Source organism: Drosophila willistoni (assembly GCF_018902025.1).
Source record: "Drosophila willistoni isolate 14030-0811.24 chromosome 2R unlocalized genomic scaffold, UCI_dwil_1.1 Seg167, whole genome shotgun sequence".
NCBI lineage: Eukaryota > Metazoa > Arthropoda > Insecta > Diptera > Drosophilidae > Drosophila > Drosophila willistoni.
The window spans coordinates 6,492,708-6,514,745 of NW_025814050.1; the positions used below are offsets into that span (position 1 = coordinate 6,492,708).

The following is a 22,038-nucleotide window of genomic DNA, read 5'->3' on the forward strand; positions in this document are numbered from 1 at the left end:
TGTTTAAAACCAGAGGGCCGGGGCTAACTTCGACCGCGTCAAAGTTTGTATACCCTTGCAACTTTTATGGTAACTCTTTCCTTACCTATAGCCATCAAAGTGGAAAAATGTTTAAGCTAAAAAGGCTAATGTTTGCGAAAGAATGGCCTACAATTTTAGCATAGGAAAAAACGAAGATATTGATCAAAGTCACTGTTTTCCACCGATCGTTCTTATGGGAGCTATATGATATAGTAACCCGATCTTTATCAAATTCGGCACAGTCATTAACAGATATATTAAACTAACAAATGTTTAATTTGAAAGCAATCGCGTCAAAAGTGACGAAGTTATTGACAAAAGTCACTGTTTTCGAAAGATCGTTCCTATGGGAGCTATATGATATAGTAACCCGATCTTGATCAAATTTGGCACAGTCGTTTATATGTGTAATTAACTCACTAATACTAAATTTCATGACAATAGCTCAGAAAATAACGAAGTTATTAAGAAAAGTCACAGTTCGTGACTTTGCCTTTTGTATGGGAGCTATATGATATAGTGATCCGATCCGGCTGAATCCGAGATATACAACGCCTGCAGTATATACAAGCCTACATGCGAAATTTCAGCTCTGTAGCTCCAACGGTCTAGGAGGAGTTTGCGTTGATCCAGACGGACGGACAGACGGACAGACGGACGGACGGACGGACGGACGGACGGACATGGCTATATGAACTCGTCTCGTCATGCTGATCAAGAATATATATACTTTATATGGTCGGAAATGCTTCCTTCTATGCGTTGCACACTTCTGACCAAAATTAATATACCCTTTTTGCAAGGGTATAAATATGCAGCATCGAATAAGATATTCTCAAATATATATTAAATAAAATTCAGTCAAATGGTGTTCCCATACATAGCCCAATTTTTCATGTTCCTTTGTAGTTGTTAATCATTATTTAAAATGTTTCTCAAATATTGCTACGGTGACGTCTTTAATTTCTTAAGGTTATAGTCGTTTTATTAATATCGGAATATACTAGTTGGATAAGAAAAACGTCCGTTTTTAGAGCGGTTTACCACAAAATACCTTTGATTATGCTTATATAATATAAATTATCCAAATATAAATTTATAAATACTTTCAAATTTCACTGATTGATTTAAAAACTAAAGCTTCGTGGGAAATGTTTGTGAAGTCTTTAGTTTTACATAAATAAAAGTCTGTATAATTTAATTGTTTGGTGTAAATATTTCATGCATTTACTTATTTAGAAACTGGTTAACATGTTAAATAGGTAAACAACCCAATATCAAACCATTTTTCCTACAAAAGCTGAACGAAAATTAAACTACTTTCAAATTTAATGCATTTTTCTTATTTTAGTTGCTGATAATTACTTAAAATAGTTTTCGTAGTTTAATGGCTTGTCTCTTTTTTATGGCTGACAGTTTGAGAGTCACCACAATTTTATACAAATTTCCAATTTGTCTTAAATATCAATTTTTATACCCTTGCAAAAAGGGTATATTAATTTTGGTCAGAAGTGTGCAACGCATAGAAGGAAGCATTTCCGACCATATAAAGTATATATATTCTTGATCAGCACGACGAGACGAGTTCAAATAGCCATGTCCGTCCGTCCGTCCGTCCGTCCGTCCGTCCGTCCGTCCGTCCGTCTGGATCAACGCAAACTCCTCCTAGACCGTAAGAGCTACAGAGCTGAAATTTTGCATGTAGGCTTGTATATACTGCAGGCGTTGTATATCTCGGATTCAGCCGGATCGGATCACTATATCATATAGCTCCCATACAAAAGGCAAAGTCACGAACAGTGACTTTTCTTAATAACTTCGTTATTTTCTGAGCTATTGTCGTGACATTTAATATTGGTGAGTTAATTACACATATAAACGAATATGCCAAATTTGATCAAGATCGGGTGACTATAACATATAGCTCCCATAGGAACGATCTTTCGAAAACAGTGACTTTGGTGAATAACTTCGTTACTTTTGACGCGATTGCTTTCAAATTAAACATTTGTTAGTTTAATATATCTGTTAATGATTGTGCCAAATTTGATAAGGATCGGGTAACTATATCATATAGCTCCCATAGGAACGATCGGTGGAAAACAGTGACTTTCACCAATAACTCCGTTATTTCCTATGTAGGCCGTTCTTTCGCAAACATTAGCCTTTTTAGCTTAAACGTTTTTCCACTTTTGATGGCTATAGGTAAGGAAAGAGTTACCAAAAATGTTGCAAGGGTATACAAACTTTGACGCGGTCGAAGTTAGCCCCGGCCCTCTGGTTTTTTTCTTGTTTTTTGCCTGACTCGGTTAAACGCTTTGTCATGCCCGAAATTGTTTTATTTGTAATCAAATTAGTAAAGTAGGCAAATTACCAGGACACGAACTTAAGTTGAACTCCGCTGTTGCTGATGACCTTGTTCCCCCTTTCCCACCAATCCTGGTCTCGACCATTTAAGCTTAATTAAATATTTGCTGGCAATTGATATTAGCTTAGTAAGGTGTTCAACAGGTATCTGTGTGTTGTCTGTGTGTGTGTCACTTTTGATGATTATGATATATGGCAAGAGGAAAAGAGAAAGAGGGAAAAAGGAATAAGGCATAGACCGTGTATAATGGTAATATAATCATCAGACTTCCTTTTAGTTTAGTTGCCCTCGAGTTGGCCCAGTGAACAGACACAGACGCGTGTGAAAACCAACCAATCAACTTGTTAACTGCAATGGCTTTCAAGCTCTGGGAGCGCATCTCCCAGGCGGATAATGTATTTCAATCGTTACGCCCACTCACCTATATCTCTCTGCTGGGCTTGGCCCCTTTTCGCCTTAATCTCAAAGCAGCCGATAAGGAGGTTCACACATCGACATATTCACTTGTGGCCGGAATCGTTCATTTTCTGTTCTTTGTCCTGTGCTTTTTGGCCTCCATGAGGAATGGCGATTCCATAATTGGTTATTTCTTTCAAACAAATATCACCAAATTGGGTGATAGCACCGTCAAATTGACTGGCATTTTGGCCATGTGCAGCATTTTCGGATTTGTCATTATCAAACGTCAGCGTTTCGTTTCCATCATTCAAAATATAATTGTGGTCGATGAAATATTCGTTAGATTGGGCATGAAATTGGATTACAGAAGGATATTATTAATCTGTTTCCTAATCTCAGTGGGCATGCTAACTTTCAATGTGATCTATTTGTGTGTCAGTTATGCCTTGCTAATAAGTGCCACCTTTTCACCGTCATTTGTGACATTTACCACATTTGCCTTGCCGCACATTAACATCAGTTTTATGGTCTTTAAGTTTTTATGTACCACACATTTGGCCAGAAGTCGTTTTAGTATGCTTAACGAGGTAAGAATCGATATGAGTAATTGTTAAAGGTAAACTCAACTCAACATCTACTCTAGTTTGGAGGCTTAATTTAGTTTTTTCCTTCATTTCTTGTTTTTCTAGATCCTTCAGGACATTCTTGATGCTCACATCGAGCAGTATAATGCTCTGGAAATTTCACCAATGCATTCAGTGGTCAATAATAATCATTACGCATACCGCTTACGTAACATGATCAGTACACCCATGAAGCGGTACAGTGTTACCTCAATAATACGCCAAAATCCGGAATATGCCATCAAACAGGTTTCGAATATACAAAATTTACTCTGCGACATTTGTCAAACCATTGAGGAGTATTTTACATATCCTTTATTGGGTATTATAGCCATATCGTTTTTGTTTATACTCTTCGACGATTTCTATATACTGGAAGCCCAGCTGAATCCGAAGCGATTGGATAAATTTGAGGCTGATGAGTTTTTTGCCTTTTTCCTTAGCCAAATGATCTGGTATATTGTCATTATATTTCTCATTGTGGAGGCAAGCAGTAGAACAATTCTGCAGAATAGCATTACTCCGGCCATGGTTCATAAGATTCTCAATATTACGGATGATCCAGAGTTACGTGATCGACTATTCCGATTATCGTTGCAATTGTCCCATCGCAGAGTTAGATTTACCGCAGCGGGATTATTTCCTTTGGATCGTACGCTCTACTTTACAGTGAGTATGAAAAGTAATTTTCAATTTTTTAAGATTAATTAACTTTTATTTTTAGATAACTGGAGCTGCCACTACTTATCTTATCATTCTAATACAATTTCGTTATACCCATCACATGGAGGAATCAAACGATAACAACAACAATACTCAACAATCTAATATTTTCTAAATTTAGTTGAATGTTTAAAACTGTTTTAGTATAATAGTTGCTTAACTAACCCATATCAAATCATGTAAAATGGACTTTTATTGCCATTATCAACTTACATTAAGTAATTTAAATGTTACTATCCCATAGATATTTTCATTTTGAGTCTTGAATTATTTAATTTTCAATATTTTTCATTCCATATCCATGGCTTGCCAAAATGTTCCGAATCAAAAGCTTTCCAAATCGTTGCCAATCTCGTCTATTCATAACGAAAAAAAATTATTTACTATAACATGTGCCATTATTAAAAATGTTCTGTAAAAATATGGAAAAATTAAAATAACCTTTTGTCGTGCAAATTTCATTCAAATTGTTTAATGGGAAAAAATTCTTATAGTGCAATTCTTGTTTTTTTTTTTTTGGTTATTGAACTTTGTTACATTTACAAATATTTATATATGCATTGACCAAAATCAACAATGTGTAGAAACTTCACACATTTATGAATAACTGAAATATTTTTGACATTTCTTAATATGTCTTTTTCTGTTAAGTTAGTGGGTTTGTGTCAAACTGTGCCAAAAATGCATGCGATCTGTCATCCTGAATATTTAAAACATATTTTTTAACTAGTCGTCCTCAGAAGTGCTTCGATTTGTACAATGCGAAAAAGGTTTAAGGAAATAATTCGCATTCAATTTTATACCTTTTACCCTCTAACGTATGCGGAATTGTTTTGAATATTTATGGGTAGGCTTCTGGGGACTCTGCTCAATCAAATATTCAATCCCACGATTGAAACAAAACAGTTAAAGACTCGCTCAGGGCGATCTTTAAAATCTTTTAAAAGCAAAATATAGTTCTCAAAAATGCTCCAATGCTGGATATTGGTTTTGAGAAAGTTTGTTTGATTTTGGTGGACCCTTTGATCATGAGATATTTCAAAAATGATGAATTTGTACCAAATGAAGTAAGTAAGTCGTCTCGCGGAATTAGGTATACCATACACCAGTAAAGCAAATATTTCAACTTTATTAAACAAATGCATTTTCACATGCTTTTAACAAGCATATCTTAGTATCTCGCTCACTCAATCATACGAGCACCCAAGCGCCCACACCAGCCAACGGCCAACTCCAGCCTTATGGAAAAACGTTTATATGCATAACTCGGCTATTTCCGTTACGAAAAGGGGCGTGGCAAAAATTTGAAATAAACTTGATCACTTTACATACTACACGAGTCTACATACCAAATTTGGTGGCTCTAGCTTTTACAGTCTCCGAGATCTAGGTGTTCATACGGACAGACGTACGGACGGAGAGACGGACATGGTTAGATCAACTCGGCTGTAGATGCTGATCAAGAATATATATATACTTTATGGGGTTGGAGAAGCTTCCTTCTGCTTGTTACATACATTTTAACGACTTTAATATACCATCACCCTATGGGTGTATGGTATAAAAACCATCCTTGGACATGCTGAAAGTTACTATCTTTGATTCACCAAACCATTAAACCAGCCAATAATCGTTGTTGGATACGTAAACACGCGGCGAAACCTTAAAATGAACAAGTGAAATCATTTAATATGTTAATCATACTGGCCGGCGGACATCGATTTCTGGCAAAGGGCGATGGCATATTTGTATTATTCAGAAATGAGCAAGTTCTGAAGACGATCTAACCAATTCCAAATTTTGCGTTTTATTCACAATTTTGAGGTACTTTCGGGTCACAATGTAAAGTTCCATAGGGAAACACAATTTTTTAAACATCAATCCGACTGGTCTTCTGTGAACAAATTTAAGAATACAAAACTTGAATTATGAAATTCGCATTGAGTCGATGGCTGCTAGACAATAATTTCAAGACCTATTAAGTATTATTATCATGTTAACATTCATCCAAATATAGTCGTGAAAATTAGCTGTCACACCGTGCGTATACGTTATTCTTCAGTTAATGAGGGGATGCAAAAAAACACAACGCCTTGATTGTAAATCTATCACTATGTATAACGCTATACAAATTAACTGAAAATTGGTAAATTCAAACGTGTCTCGTATGACTTAACCAAAAGCAGCGCCCTCAGTTGTCAAGCTTTGGCATTGGGAAAAGCTTTTTTTCACAGCTAAAATGTACGACACTCAGTTAAGTAATCGACTTATCGGTTTATTTAAACAAAGAACGTTATAAACTTACTAACTATTTGCTTTTACTTCGACCCATTAACCCAATTGCTACAATGCAACCACAATCCGAATCACTACTTAAATTTAATTCCGCTCAACTTATTTCGAGAACTAATCCATATATATGTATGTATATATATCTACACGCAAGCATAATCCAATAAGTGAACCCGAATAGTCACTGAAGTAAATTTGAGGGGCTTGGGGGTGGGAATTAGGGGATGGCGCCTGGTCTCAATCATCCAACTAGTGCAACGACATTTGATTGTTTTATTGCCTCAGCCAATTCTATGTGAACTAAACTCGGTGGGTGGTTGTGCGTTATGATAATACATGTGTGCCGATAGGTATTATAAATATGTTTTTCTTTGTTTTACATACCCGCAATCAACAGGTGTGGATTTAGCAATAAAAGGGGTCTTGTAAAACTCGCTGAAGATCACTTTTATAATGTTGGAAATATGACGTATCCTAAGATAGCATTGGAAGATACTAACGACTTGACTTGACTTTGAAATTATTAAAATATGTTCGGAATTCGAAGGACTAGGAACTAAACTCAAGGCATGGCTAGAATCTAAATTAGAAGGGGATTTTTCCTGACATACTTTCAAGTGCTGTAGGACAGAATATTTTCATTACATTCAATTGGAAAAATATCTTTATTTACTTGAAGCTTTAATTGCAAAGCTTCAAAGCTTTTTAAGAATGTTGTGTCGAAAAATAGCTAAAAAAAACCCCTTAGACTTTGAATTAAGTCGAAGGAATTCAGTGTAGTTGCTTTATAAGATCTGCATTTATCGATAAATAAGACGATCGTCGAATAATATTTAAAGTTGTCGGTCGCGAAAAGTAAAATAGAGCTAAAACTGCAAAAATGTGGAGTCAATTTGGTACCTTAGTGTTTGTATATTTTCAAACAATTTCACGCTCTGAATAGTAAGAGTTGCAATATTTTTTGAGGATCACTTGTTCAAAAATCTTCAATCATAGTATTTTTAAGTATTTTTAAGATGAATTTTCGCCTCCTAGATTCTAAGATTTCATATACATATATTACTTTAGTAAATTAGATCGTATTTTGAATTCAATAAATGAAGAACGGGTTTTTTAAATGAATGAAGAATAGTAAATGAAATTCTCTATGTAATCCCTTTAAACCTTTTACTCACACCTTCCGCTCCTGTAAAGATTTGTTATACTAAAAAGGTATGTATGTACATATGCTTTGGGGCTAATCAATACGATTAGCCAAGTTGATAAGAATGATTATTTATCAGTTTCAGAATATTTCAATTACAATTTGTTTATATTGTGAACTGGAAAGTTTAACCCACTTCCTTTCTAATGCGGGCACTCTCCCATCCCCTCCCGCTAAATGAAATCGGTTGTAGTTAAAATTCAATGACAGAAAACTAAATCGCAAATTAGTCCCCACATCCCCCAAGCCACCCACCCCCACACACACACACACACACATTTGAAGATTGTCTCAAGCCAGGCAGCCGGCTGCATTGCACTTGACTGACATTCATCATATTCCTCTCACTAATCATCATCTTCTTCATCATCATCATCATCATCTTCTTCATCATCATCATGGGTATCATCGGGTGTAAAAAAAAATACAAACACACATAATATTTATATATATAAAACGACGTAGCCTCCACTTGGCCGTAGAATCGGCCTCGCCGCTTAGTCGTAATCGAGCTTTGGCGAGTAACGGTCCTATCCAACGGCTGTTTCATTTCATTTCATTCCGTTTACGTTGATTTTTCTTGGCGCCCGTTTCGGTTTTTTGAGTTCTTCCTGTGATAAGTCCCCAAGTCCCCGTCCAAGCACACACACACATATACATACACACGTGCCCAAGTAGCATGTCCTTAGCCTTATACAATTTCCTTTTGCAAATTTATTTAGTGATTGTTTAACAAATATATCAACAAAATATATCAACAACAATAAAAAGCAAAAAGAAAGAACAAAGTGAGTGAAACAATGTGCCTCAAAAAAGAGAACCTACCATCGTCTAGTATATACATATAGACATATATGTTCCTTCATTTAATCGCTAGTAGACTTTTCCAGATTACGATTACACTGGCAATTATGAAATATAAATTATTATAAATTCAACTTGATTGGTTTTATTGGTTAATCGGCCTAGACGGGAACAGTAAAAAGCTTATATACAATCTACCTACCTACTTAAATCGTTTAAATTGGCATTTTCGAAGTGAATTTCAGAATGCAAACAATGAGAAACACCTGTTGAATAAACAGTAACCAAGTTGTTTGCGCTGCCTTTTTTTTTCGTTTTTTGCCATTTCTTCAAGTCTTCAAGTATTTCGAGTACTTACTAATTGCATTTGCGTGCCAAATTCAATTCACTTTTCACACGATGCGGCGATTCTTTTTTGTTTAGATTGACTTCATATTTATTTATATGTAACGTAATTGAAGCCCCCCAAGTTATATATTTACATCGATTGTAGATTATATTTTTAGTTTACACATATCAAATGGCAAACTGATAACTCATTAGAATCAATCAATCTCTTCCTCTAACCAGGCAATTGCGTTTTCTCTATTTTCGATTACTTTTCTTATGCTTGTATACATATGTATGTATATATCTGGGTCTATTAAGTATTATTGAATTCCGAGATTTGTAGACTTACAATATCTGCGGTTCAATCTCAATGTCAATTTATGAGTCTTGTGGTTTGTTTGGAAATTGCCTGGAAATTCGATCAGGTGTTATAACAGTTGGAAACCAAAAAAAAAAAAATATATATATATATAAAAAGCCTCTGACAAATAGAGATTGCAACTTTTTCATTGTTTACTTTATCAGAAACGATCAAACGTAAATGGTAATTGAGATTAGACAAATGGTTTTTTGACAGCACTTGACAAATTCTGAAAATTTGTACAAATAGAAAAATTCTTATTGATAGGATAACTCGAAATTTCTTTTACTTTCGCAGATTGAGACTTACTTTTTACGTCCAGATTTGTTTATAAATCTATGAATGACTATTATACTATGTATATGTGCATATTAATTTCATTATTTAAAGATAAGGTATTCGACTTTAGATCAGGACAATACTTATACACTTTATATAGATGGAGATGCTTCCTTCTATGCATTGCAAAGTTCTTACAAAAAGTAACCGGCTTCAAAAAAAGCCTTTGTTTTCTGGTATTGATATGTATATTTCATCGCAGTCTCAAGGCTAAGTTTTACGATTTGAGGGATCAATTAAACAGTGCCATATGGGAAGGAAGTTTAAATACTTTCCTAGGATTTTCTCAAGACCTGAAATATCTTACTAATATATTATATGTACTCATTTCAGGAGTGTCAATTTCATTTTCTGCAGTTCTTAAGAACAAATTCCCTCCATTACAATCGTGATCTTTTGATTAAACTAAAGTCTATGCTCTCTTGTATTACTTGATATGAACATTTCATCTCAGTTTCAAAGCTCACACTTAAATTTTTAAAGATTAATGAAAGAAACCTATATTGAAACGAAATTTAAAAACTTCTTAAGGATTCCCTCAATATTTTTTCAGTATTCACTCATTTCAGAAGTGACAAATTATATTTATTGCAGTTCTCAAGAACGAACTCCCCCAATATTAAGATAAAGGTTTATGGATTGTTACAATTGGTTTAGCAAAAGTCTAAATTTTTTAATTATTTGGATCTAAAATTAATTCTAGGAATTCGCAAAATATTATCCTGGTTTCTCAAAAAATCTCTTAAAACTTTTATAATTAAACTAAAAGATGCTTGAAAAATTTAACTTAATTTTTATAACCAATAAAAATCTCACAATCAGTATCAAAAAAAAATAGTTTCTTTCCTTGAAATATTCCAAAAACTACTTAAACTACTATTTTTTGCAATAATATGTACATTTTCATAACAAGAACTTTTAAGGATACTAACAATCTGAAGGATAGGGAAACAAGAACATAACGGAAACTTTTAAGGATATTAACAATCTGAAGGATAACGAAATACGTCTAAAACAAAGTTCCCCAATATCACTAAATTTAGCAGAAAAAATAACTAAAACTGTTCAATTTCCGAATTATTTTTTAAGTATTGTTATTATTGAAATAAGTCTTGTGAAAAAAATAATCAATTCGGACAGTTTAAATCAAAATATACATATAACTAAATCAGTACATCATTGTGAAAATACTAATGTATACTTTTTTTTTACAAGCTGTATTAGGTGTTATTTGGAGTATTCAATTCCAAAAGATTCATTGGCACTGGGACTTTCTTTTGAAAACCTTAAATCGAGCTTGAAGTAGATTTAAGATTATAGGCGATTCAAGATTTTTCAAAAAAGTTCGTCAATTGAAATGAATTTTTTAAAAATTCTTCGAATTCTAAACATTTAAAACAAATACTAAAAAAATAGTTTAATTTTCCTCTGCCAATAATGGTAAAAATAAAGTTGATTTTTTTTAAGATTATAAGCGATTAAAGATTTTCCAAAGAATTCAGTTCTTTGATTAAAATGAATTTTTGAAAAATTCTAAAAATGTGTACCAAAAACTTTGTATGGAAAAAGCTATTCCTCTAAGTTAGTGAAACGACCATCCTAAGAATAAATTTGAATAGTTAACCACATTGGAGTATTCACTCATATACATAAGCGTCCATTCTAGGAATAAATTTGAATAGTTAATCACATTCCAGTAGACATTAGGTTCTATTTAAATGCCTACCTCAATATTAATGCCCTCAGTTCTAGCTTGCACTTTGCCAGTGACTTTGGAAGCGATTTATTGAAAAAACTTAGTTGACTTGTGAACAAACACTTATTTTAACACATTGTTTGTATACTTGAGACCGAGACTTTAAGGCTTTGGCCATATAACTCAAACAATATGCAAAGAAAGAAAGTTCAGTTTTGGGTTCAATGCTTTCTTCCCCGAAAAATTTGCATCGAGAATATATGATACAGTGTATTATTCATGTGTCATTCGAGTGGCAGGCAGATTGGAATCGTAAAAGTCAAAAGACGCTTGTGATGCTTAATTTAATAATGAAAATATGAAAGACCAAAAAAAAAATAAAGGAACGAGAAGAAAACTTAATTGAAAGCAATTATATAGTGAGTGTTGCTCTTGATTTCAATTAAACCTTGGGGAAGAACTTTAAAAATAGTTTAAGTTCGCTTGCTCTATTATACTTCAATAATCTTTCATAAAAATATGAATAGAATATGTCACGAAAAAAGAGAAAACGCCGACAAATTTGAAAAATTCACATAATCATATCAATTTACCTCCCATTCTGACATGACAGATACATATATATATATATATAGATTTGTATTCGTGTACAATAAAACGGAAAGTGTCAAAGACCCAGTCCATAGCTCACCGTGGGGTCAATTGATAGACTCAATTATGATGATATATCAGAGAGAAAGAGCATGCAAAAAAAAAAGAAGAAAAAAAATGAAAACCAGAACGAGGAATATTATAAATGTGCACATATATATTAGGTATATAAGTATATAGTACAAATTGGAAGGGCCAAAGTTATTGTATGTGTAAATTTTTCACATGTATACTTATTACAAAGTTCAAAAACCTGTTATCGCCCCAGGAGAAGGAATTATATATTCAAGTAAATCCCGTCGATATCGTCATTGTCTGATTTGTAATTCAAATCCCAAAATTGGATTGAAATATGAAAAACACTTGCTTCAATTAAAAAGCCGGTGCGTCAGGCGTCGTTCAGAAATTATCTCCGCTGATATGACTTTTATATATACTATTTGTCTATATTCCTATATATAGGTATACATATATATACATATATAGTCTGGACTGAGTTTACATCAGTGTGAACTGCAATTGAAAGTCACGTTTTTCTCTTTCAATTGATTCAATTCAATTGAAATAAAAATACATATACTAAGTACAATTATTTTTAGTCTATTGAAATTATGGTAATTTGTGTATAATTATTCTGGTAAACATTTCGTGCGACTAAAATGATTAAAAGTGTCGATAAAATTAAATAATTGTTCACACTTAAAAAGAAATAGAAAATATAATTTCTGAAAAATTATTTCATGTGCTTTTTATCCCATAGTGTGGAATGGTATATTAATGTCGCCAAAATGCATATAACAGGTAGAAGGAAGCTTTTCCGACCCAATAAAGTATATATATTCTTGATCGGCATTAACCGCCGAGTCTCTCTGTCCGTATGAACATCTAGATCTCGAAATAGTTTATAGTTAACAGCTAAGCCAGCAAATTTGATAAGTTAATTATCAAACTTATTTTCTTATTTATTGCCGATCCATTAATTTAATTAAAAGATATTTTCTTAAAGACTTTAAAAGCTGGAGACATCAGATTAAGTATGTGTGTATATTTGAGATGATTTGATGTCTCAAATTTTAAGTATGACAATTTAATTTAAACTACAATTAGTAGCTGACATTTATTTCTAACGACATACGAAATTTTATTTAAATCGGACTAGAAATAGGCAAATTTTATACATATAAACGTTTTCCACTAGATGGCCCATAAGAGTGAAATTGGCCGTTGACCAGTGGCGGCGCCAAAGTGCACATATTCTTGTCAGAGTTAGCTGGATAGTATGTTCCTGAAAATTCAATTAAAATTGAAAGAGGACTTGTTGCAATGAATTTTTTTTTAATATTTGTCTAGATTTCGACCTTATTGAAGTAAATCAAAAAATTTGTTTGAGCGGGGCTAGATAGAACTTGATGGTTCTTGAAATAGCTATACAGACAACCTGCTCACCTTTTGTGCTGCCTATGATTTAAAATCTTACAAATAAATTAGTAAGATTGACCTGAAGCCCCGCTCAAACAAATTTTTTTTAATGTTTTACATATTTTCAAAACCTATTTTAAGAACAACTCTTTTATTAAACTGTTCGTTTTTCATAACATTCGATAAAAACAGTTGAATAAAAGAATATGAGCCATTAGTTACAAACAAATAATTTATACGAAGACATTTAATCGAGCTGTTAAGCGGAGTTTCAAACCGTTTATTAAATTATTATAAAATTTATTGCTAAGTTTATTGACCATTTTTCCATCGTTCTATGTCCAATTATCCATTAGATCTGCTTTTACATTTATTCAATTAGAAATCAATTTTAAAATCAGAAAATGTTGGTGGAAAAGTGTTAAAAAATCACATTAAAAAAATGTTAGTTCTAGGCTGTAAATTTAAATAAATTTAAAGCCTGCCTTTACTATTATTTTTTATAAATATTCCTCGTTTGAATATCAGTTGAAAACATGAAATTTGTGTCCCATCAACGTGTACATACAGTGGCGGTCACGAATTTAAGACGTTTTTTTTTTAAACTTTAGTTCTGACGTTCTTGGCTCATAGAAAAACATAATGGAACATTTTTTTTTGTAATTTGTTGGTTATTGTATTCAGATGATGAACCAGAAAAACGGTCTTCAAATTTTAATGTGTTTTTTTCACAGATTTTTTTATGAACTCTTTGAAGAAGTTGTAGATCTAGCAAAACTAAGATAAACTGCAAAAAGATAAAGGCAAAAAAACTATATAATTTTGATCTGATTTTAATGAAAAATATGTCATTGGACGGAATATTCAATTTACCTTCTTTTGTAGTTCAACGAAAAAAGTACTTTAGTACAAACTAGTATCGTAAACATTTTCATACAAATTGGCTCCAAATTGAAAATTGCGGCTAAATTAAAAATTAAATGTGGTATGCAGTTTATCTTAGTTTTGCCAAATCTCCAACTTTTTCAAAGAGTTCATACTTCTATCTATAATATTTAAGATCTTAGCAAAAAAGTCTTAAATATATGCCCCGCAAAAAAAAACGGACTTTTGGATCAAATGCACCTGGGAAAAAAACAGATTAAACTATGAAAACAATTGAACGTTAAACATCATCTGAATATTGAAAAACATAAAATAAAATTAGCGTTTTTATTCATTCTCAAATCAATATTTAATATTCTTAGAAACGTCAACAATCAACCAACTGATGCAGTTTCTTACGTTTTTATTCATTCTCAAATCAATATTTAATATTCTTAGAAACGTCAACAATCAACCAACTGATGCAGTTTCTTACTTTCTGTTTCAAATTTCACGCACTTATTAACTTGCCCTCGTCTAAAAGTCTTTTGGCCAGCATGATTCTAGAAGATTTAGGCAACAATTAAATCAGTTCCGTTTGAGCATCGATCAGAATTGAATCAAATATAATTATCTCAATTAAAATGTAAAGTTTCGAAATAGAAACACAAAACAATTGTCGTCAGTGGAACTAAGAACTCGGTTTCGGAATTTCGGAATTTCAGTGCTCCAACGATACAAAGTGTCCTAAAATAAATTTTCTTCTTCCTATTTTTGCATATATTTAAATTAATTTAGGTTTCCAACAATCTGCCTTGATATACATATATTTAAATTAGTTCAGTTTCTTTATCGATTTGATTTAGTTAGTTGCCAAGAGAGCTATAAAGTAAATGTAGAATAGTTTATTAAAAGGAAATGTTATAAGGATTTTAAACTATGTTGGACAAAATTTGAGTTTTCTGTTTCAGTTTTTATATTCTGATGCGAATTTTGCTTCGCACTTAAGTCGTCTGTAAATTGTGAAGAAGTGAAGTTGAAATCAATTTATAAAAAAACCTCAAAAAATAAAGCGCTTTAAATTTTTGCGACTGGAAAGCTTTTAATTAGTATTTTGTTAGTCGATTTCCACTTTAGTTTAAACTTTAATTAAACTGCATATTGAAAGAAACAACTAAAGTCCATTTGTATCTAATCTCTTGCTGCAATTTTTGATAAGTTTGCCAGACATTAAGATGGCTTTTTGCTTAGTAAACTCCTGTTTCTATATTTATATAATTAGTCATCTGTTTATTTGTAACCAAAATGGCTTCGCTTCCGTTTCTTTCGTTTGGCTTTACTTATTCTGCACGTGGCTAATAATAGTTTATTTTGTCCATTTAGTTCCAGACATTTTACCATTGGAGGCGTCGACCCCACAGCCATGCCCACACAAAACACCGCCATGTGGGGCCAACAAAAAAGTCATCGAAAATTAATTATCGGCATATTTGGCTTTTGCCTGGGACTATTTGGCATATTGTGTGGCATGTTCTGGGAGGATATATTCAATTGCATCATGCATAAGGTTAGTGTTTTGGGTCCAAATCAAGGGTCAAGAGCAAGTGCTAGTGATGGATGGTTAAATCAGAGCCAGCTGCACATTTGATTGATGTGGGACGACTCTCAGAAGAAACCGCCTTTAATTGCTCAGTTGCAATGCCACTGAGAGTTCGGGGCGCATTTGTTAAGATTTTGTTCAATTAATTGAAATTGATTTTTATTGTTTAAAGGAAATGACTTTGTCACCCAACACACGTGTCTATGAGAATTGGAAGACTCCGCCGCTGGAACTTAATTTAGATATATATCTGTATAATTGGACAAATCCCGAGGATTTTGGTAATCTCTCTACAAAGCCCATACTGGAGCAAGTTGGCCCGTATCGTTTCAGTGAGAAACCCGACAAGGTCGACATCAATTGGCATCCCGAAAATAGCTCAGTGAGTTATAGGAAAAGAAGTTTCTACTACTTCGATGCGGAGGGTAGCAATGGCAGTCTAGATGATGAGATTATAACCCTAAATGCGGTGGCATTGGTAGGTTACTCCATTCCATTCCATTTATCATCCTCTATTGATTTATTTTCCTCCTTTCTTATAGTCTGCTGCTGCCACAGCCAAGAGATGGAATAGTGTGAAACGGGGCATGGTTGATGTCGGCTTAAAGCTTTACGATCAGCAAATGTCGGTACGCAAATCGGTGGATGAGCTCCTCTTCACTGGCTATAATGACATAATGATTGATATGGCCATTGCCATGCCAGTTTTTGGCGATGATGTCAAGGTTCCTTTCGATAAATTTGGTTGGTTTTATACTCGCAATGGCAGTGCCGATCTCACGGGAACTTTTAACGTCTTTACCGGAGCCGATGATATCGATAAATTGGGCCAAATGCATACCTGGAATTTCAATCAACACACTGGCTTCTTTGACTCCCATTGCGGGATGACAAACGGCTCAGCGGGTGAATTTCAACCATCCCAATTGCAACCAGGGGGCAGTGTGGGTCTCTTTACCCCCGATATGTGTCGCACTATTCCTTTGGATTACACTGAAACGATGGAAATAGAAGGCCTGAAGGGATTCAAGTACTCGGGTGGACCACGTTCGGTAGATAATGGTGAGGCTTAATAGTTAAATTCTTCTTAAATATAATATATTTCCTGTATTATCACTTAGGCACACAATTTCCGGAGAACCTTTGTTTTTGCGGTGGCGAATGTGTGCCCTCGGGTGTCATGAATATAAGTTCCTGTCGTTTCGGATCGCCCGTCTTTATGTCCTATCCACATTTCTATAATGGCGATCAATTCTATGTCGATCAAGTCGAGGGATTGGAGCCCACAAAGGAGAATCATGAGTTTTATATGGTCCTGGAACCACGTACAGGCATTGCCTTAGAGGTGGCAGCTCGTTTCCAGGTCAACATGCTGGTTGAACCCATCGAAGGAATCGCATTGTATACAGACATCCCCAGAATATTCTTTCCTCTCATTTGGTTTGAGCAGAAAGTAAGAATCACTCCAGAATTGGCTGATCAATTGAAGGTTCTACCCATTGTTCTGCTGGCAGGACAAATCTTTGCTGGAACTTGTCTGGCCATTGGCCTGCTCCTACTCTGCTGGACGCCAGTGGCAGAACTTTTGATCTGGTGTCAACGGCGATCTGATCGTTATGATCTCAAGACCCAGCACAAGGGCAATGGTCAGGAGTACAAGAGTCGCAGTTCCAGTGCAGATGATCTTAAATCGAAGGCCTCGACTTTGGTGTGTGAGCAGGGTCCAGATAGTTCACCACTTCTCGAAGATAGACGCAAGGAAAAGCCATCGATCCAGCCCATGTCCAAATCACAGACTGGAGAAAGTGTTGCCACCGCCTCTACAGGAATCAGTGATGAGAGTAAACAAAATTAATCTAACAGATGCGAAGAATGCGTTGATAATTTGCCAGCTTAGCTACTAAGCCGTCCTAGTTAAGTCTCTTATTAGTTCTTAGTTTAGTTATAGAGTATTACTACTCCCCCCCCAAAAACCCAATTACATACTCCAGTGCCTATGCCAAAGATTAATGAGGCAAAGATCTGATATACACAATCCAATAATGAACACTTTGCATAGTCTTAATGAATACTCCTTAAATGTATTTTGGAATTTTTGTGGATGTTTTCCTCTTTTGATAAATGTGTATATGTATAATAACTCTAACCAAAAAGCCAGACAAATCGAATTAAATATATTTTATATATATACTATATATGAAAGCACTAGAATTTCTTATTTGAACAACAGTTTGCTTATTTTTTAGGAATTTGGTAAGTATTAAAAAAAATAAGATGTGGTTCCTTTATAGAAAACCTTTGGAAAACTATAATAACTTCAAATACCCTTTTAACACCCTTGAAATTAAACTTATTTCTAAAAAACTCCTTAATTTTAGAAAGAATACTCCATAATAATTAAATTTGGAAGCAACTTAAAAAAGCAACAAAAATCAGAATTCAACAATTTTTGACACTATACTATAAAAGCTTTTTGTAATAAATTGATGGCTGGCTCGAGGTAAATTTTAAAGTTATGTTATGTAATGAGATAAGCTTTTTATAGAATGAAGTGAAAGTTTTCATCCTTCTGTTTTTCCAATTTATTTCGCTTACACTTCGGTAACCGTCCTCAAGGACCAACTATTACATTCAAAGCAACATAATTTACAAAATCCCATGTGATGGAGACATCACGAAAGTCAATATAGGGACCAAAAAAATAGTTAAGAACTCGACTATCACAACATAAATCAGACTACAAATCATTATACCATACACCCATAGGGAGAAATGATATATTAAAGTCGCCAAACAGGCAGAAGGAAGCATTTCCGACCACATAAAGTATATAAATTCTTTTGATCAGGACTAACAGCCGATCTAGCCATGTCGGTCCGTCCGTCCGTATGAGCACGTAGATCTTTGAATAAAATCGGACTATAAACATGGAAGATACATATACGTATAAACGAATTTTACTAGGCGAATTTCAAGGGCGGAGTTGGCCGTAGGCTAGTGGCGGCGCTAGAGTGCTCGTTTGTTTTTGTCTTTGTGATAGTGAACGAGAGCATACATTTGGTGTTCTAAATTTAAAATATTTGTTCACCTGGTGGATGGTATACCGAAGTCGGCGAGACGACTTACTTACTTCATTTTATCATATTACTAAGTCAAAAACTTTACTTATGACACATTGTGCCAATGGAGGATACTTTTTTTACTTTGAGGACAAGAAGATATGAAAAATAGTAATAATTCGAAGAATATGTGGCATAATTTGAAAAACACCCATACGAACTTAGATCTTAATCATAAATCATAATCACCTATATAGATACTTTTTAGAAACATATTAGTCTATAACCCCAACATACAACGGAGCAGACCCGATTCCGATGTAGCCCGTCGCAAGCAGCCATTAAAGCCATCCGATCAGCCAACATTCGTTTTAAAACGTCTGTCAGAAAGAGTTCCTCGCTGGGTGTTCTGCGTACTCGGTGCGGAAGTATACATTGATGTATTTTTTACATGTTTTTTTTCTGTGTGACATTTGTAAAGCTTTCGGTAACAGAAATATATTTGAAAAACAGAAGAAAAACGTTCTTAGATTTCTTTTTATCGATGCCTGATAATTAGGGGCTATTCAAATAAGGTTTAACAATCTTGAAATATAGTTTCAGTTTCAGGTTTCAGTTTTGGAATATATTTTCCCTTGTCAACAACTAGCATCATAACTAACAATATGATAATGACACTTATTTAGTTGTAACACACTGCGTATGCGCAACGGTGACTTGATAATCATTTGGAAATTAAAGCCTGGAACAAATTTAGCTGCAAATCTTGATAGATATTTGGTGTACGATTAAATAATTTAAAGACGTTTCAGATTATTCAGATTAATTTACATAGTGTCTTTCAAGTTTAATTTTTGAAAATTGTGCTTAACAACTTCTTGTATTTATATTTAAGATAAACAACATATTCACATAGACAAACCATTATTACAACAAGAAATGTTTAAGGCCTATGGTAAGTGCACTACTTAAAGTCTTGGCTTCGATGTTTTCCACATTTGGTTATTAGATTTAATAATGTTTTGCAATATCACAAATGACCCAACTTAATATACTAAAAATACGAATCGAAATGGATTAGGCATTATAGTTGATTCCCATCCCCCCAAAAGATTATTTCTTTTTCATGGAATAACCCTCAGCATAGCCATAACTATCGGCAACTGTAATAAAAAAGAAAACATATTTTAAATTTATGAGAAACCAATTATAAAAGGTCGTCTGAACTTACGTTCATAATCCTTGGAATAGCATTCAAAGAAATCACCCAGCACTTTACCAGGAGGCAACTCCCAGGTGGCAGTGCCGCCATATTTCGGTGGCAAGGCATTTGCCTCAATGTGAGAGGTCAGTGACTTCCAATCTTTGCCATGGAAGAAGATCTAAATAAAAGAAAAAAATCTTAAATTTATGGAAATCTTTATTATTGTAAATTTACTTACTCGCTTGCGCAACTTTTCCCTAATGAAAGGTTTGAATATGGCGAAAAGCATATTGAATATATATGAATTATTCACAATGTGAACGGCCTTCAGACGCATGCAAATGCATTCCTGTACGTAATCCAATAACATGGCGGCAAATGATGGTGTAAACTGTGTAATATGGCTCAAGGGCAAACCTAAGTAAGTTCAGAGAAATGTCAATGTCATGTCACGAGATCTCATTATCATTATTTTGTATTACCTTCCATATCAATTATGACCACAGCACCGCAAATTTGTGAAAATGGTTCAACCATGGAGCCCAGCACGGTCAACTGTATGCCGCGGAACAGATCAGGCAATGGCACCTGTGAAGGTTTCCATTTTTCTATACAAAACAACAAAAAAGAGAAAAAATACAAGTAATAATTATTAGACGTCGAGTTTTTTTTTGTATATATGATCATTTTACTTACTTCCTGCCTCCAGTACCAGCAAACGACGTCCATGTTGATCTCTTGTGGGCAACAAATTGAGTATATCCGCATCGAAAACGTTGCGCAATTTCGAGGGTATTATATTCTCACATGCAATGCCATATTTCAGTTTCATGTGATAGAAGTTCTTGAGCTGATCGAAGAAAAAAAGTTGGCATTACATTTTAGCTAATTTCTACTGTACATGAAATCAGCTTAATCTTTTGCGATTATAATTATCTTTATGGGTTCTTATATCAATTACGATTAGGAGGATTATTTTGTTATACAGGTTTTTACAGCTTAGTGTATAAATATCTGTAATTCTAAAGCCAAAATAATTGTAGTCTTTAAAGTTAATATTTTCGAATGGGAAAGAAAATTGACTCAGCAAAGTAATTAGTTCCGAATATCAAAATTTGTTCCTAAACATCATAATAAAATATCTACTTTATTTTTTTGAATAAATTATAAACTGCAAGTGCATAGCTATAATTTAAAGCATTAGCTTATTTTTTATATTTTTAAGAAAATATATTAAGTCAAAGTTATGACATAAAAATTGAAGCAAGCACAATGAAGATTCTACTGAGAGTTAAAAAAGATTTACTATAAAATCTTTCAATATCGTCAATAATTTTTTCTACGTAATCTCTAGAAATCGTTTTAAAAATAATATAATCAAATACTTTAAACTGTTTTTAAAAGATATGAACTTAATCTAATAATTATATTGTTCCAAAAAGTTCAAAAAAAGTTATTAGAACTCTAAAACTATAAACAAGAAGTTCAAAAAGAACTTAAATTCCAAAACAAACGAAAACATGGGACGATTATTATTCCATAAATTTCTATATGGTTAACGAACTGGTTAATCAGTTATATGCTAATTGAATTCCATATATAGAATAAAGGTCATTTCGTTTCTTTGTATAAGAGTCAAAATATTTTCACATTTGGCATAAATTGCCGCCTTTAACTTGCTTTAGTTTCCGGTCTTAAATAAACTTTCATTATTGATTTTTTCACTTACCCTTTTCAAGGCACTTTCTGGATAATAATGGCAAGGCCGCAAAAACATCATCATATATTCATCATCCAAAGGCAAGTTAAGGTATTTTTCATCTAAGAAAGGGAAAATTTATAAAACATCTAATCCCAATGGAAGCTCCTCTCTTCACTTACTTTGTATCAGCACTCTGAGTTCCTTGATGGCTTCCTCCTTGATGCCTGGTAGTTCTCTCAGCTCATCCTGTGCTTTTTTTAGAGCCCATTCGGGTGCCTGCTCCTTATCCATGCGTATCCGCGCACTACCCAAATCAATGTAGGGCAATTTATTGTCATCGTAGCTTATGCAATCCGCTTTACCCATAGTGTCTGTTGAT

At 33.7% G+C, this 22,038-nt stretch overlaps 3 protein-coding genes across 3 annotated transcripts; 2 read left to right on the forward strand and 1 right to left on the reverse strand.

Annotated features, from left to right (window-relative positions):
- The first annotated feature begins 2,735 nt into the window (after positions 1-2,735).
- On the forward strand, positions 2,736-4,249 carry LOC6643864 (putative gustatory receptor 28a). Its single transcript, XM_002066862.2, has 3 exons — positions 2,736-3,375; positions 3,478-4,080; positions 4,136-4,249. The coding sequence occupies exons 1-3, from the start codon at positions 2,743-2,745 to the stop codon at positions 4,247-4,249; spliced, it is 1,350 nt and encodes a 449-aa protein (XP_002066898.1). The 5' UTR covers positions 2,736-2,742.
- An 11,228-nt stretch (positions 4,250-15,477) lies between these two features.
- LOC6643865 (protein peste) lies at positions 15,478-17,889 on the forward strand. The gene is made up of 4 exons (XM_002066863.4): positions 15,478-15,661; positions 15,867-16,172; positions 16,237-16,756; positions 16,816-17,889. Exons 1-4 carry the CDS (start codon positions 15,518-15,520, stop codon positions 17,547-17,549), a joined length of 1,704 nt encoding a protein of 567 aa, XP_002066899.2. The 5' UTR covers positions 15,478-15,517; the 3' UTR covers positions 17,550-17,889.
- A 1,670-nt stretch (positions 17,890-19,559) lies between these two features.
- On the reverse strand, positions 19,560-22,038 carry LOC6643798 (alpha-tocopherol transfer protein-like). Its single transcript, XM_002066864.4, has 7 exons — positions 21,839-22,038; positions 21,687-21,778; positions 20,654-20,807; positions 20,440-20,565; positions 20,196-20,374; positions 19,985-20,135; positions 19,560-19,916 (listed from the first exon to the last, which is right to left on the reverse strand). The coding sequence occupies exons 1-7, from the start codon at positions 22,023-22,025 to the stop codon at positions 19,867-19,869; spliced, it is 939 nt and encodes a 312-aa protein (XP_002066900.1). The 5' UTR covers positions 22,026-22,038; the 3' UTR covers positions 19,560-19,866.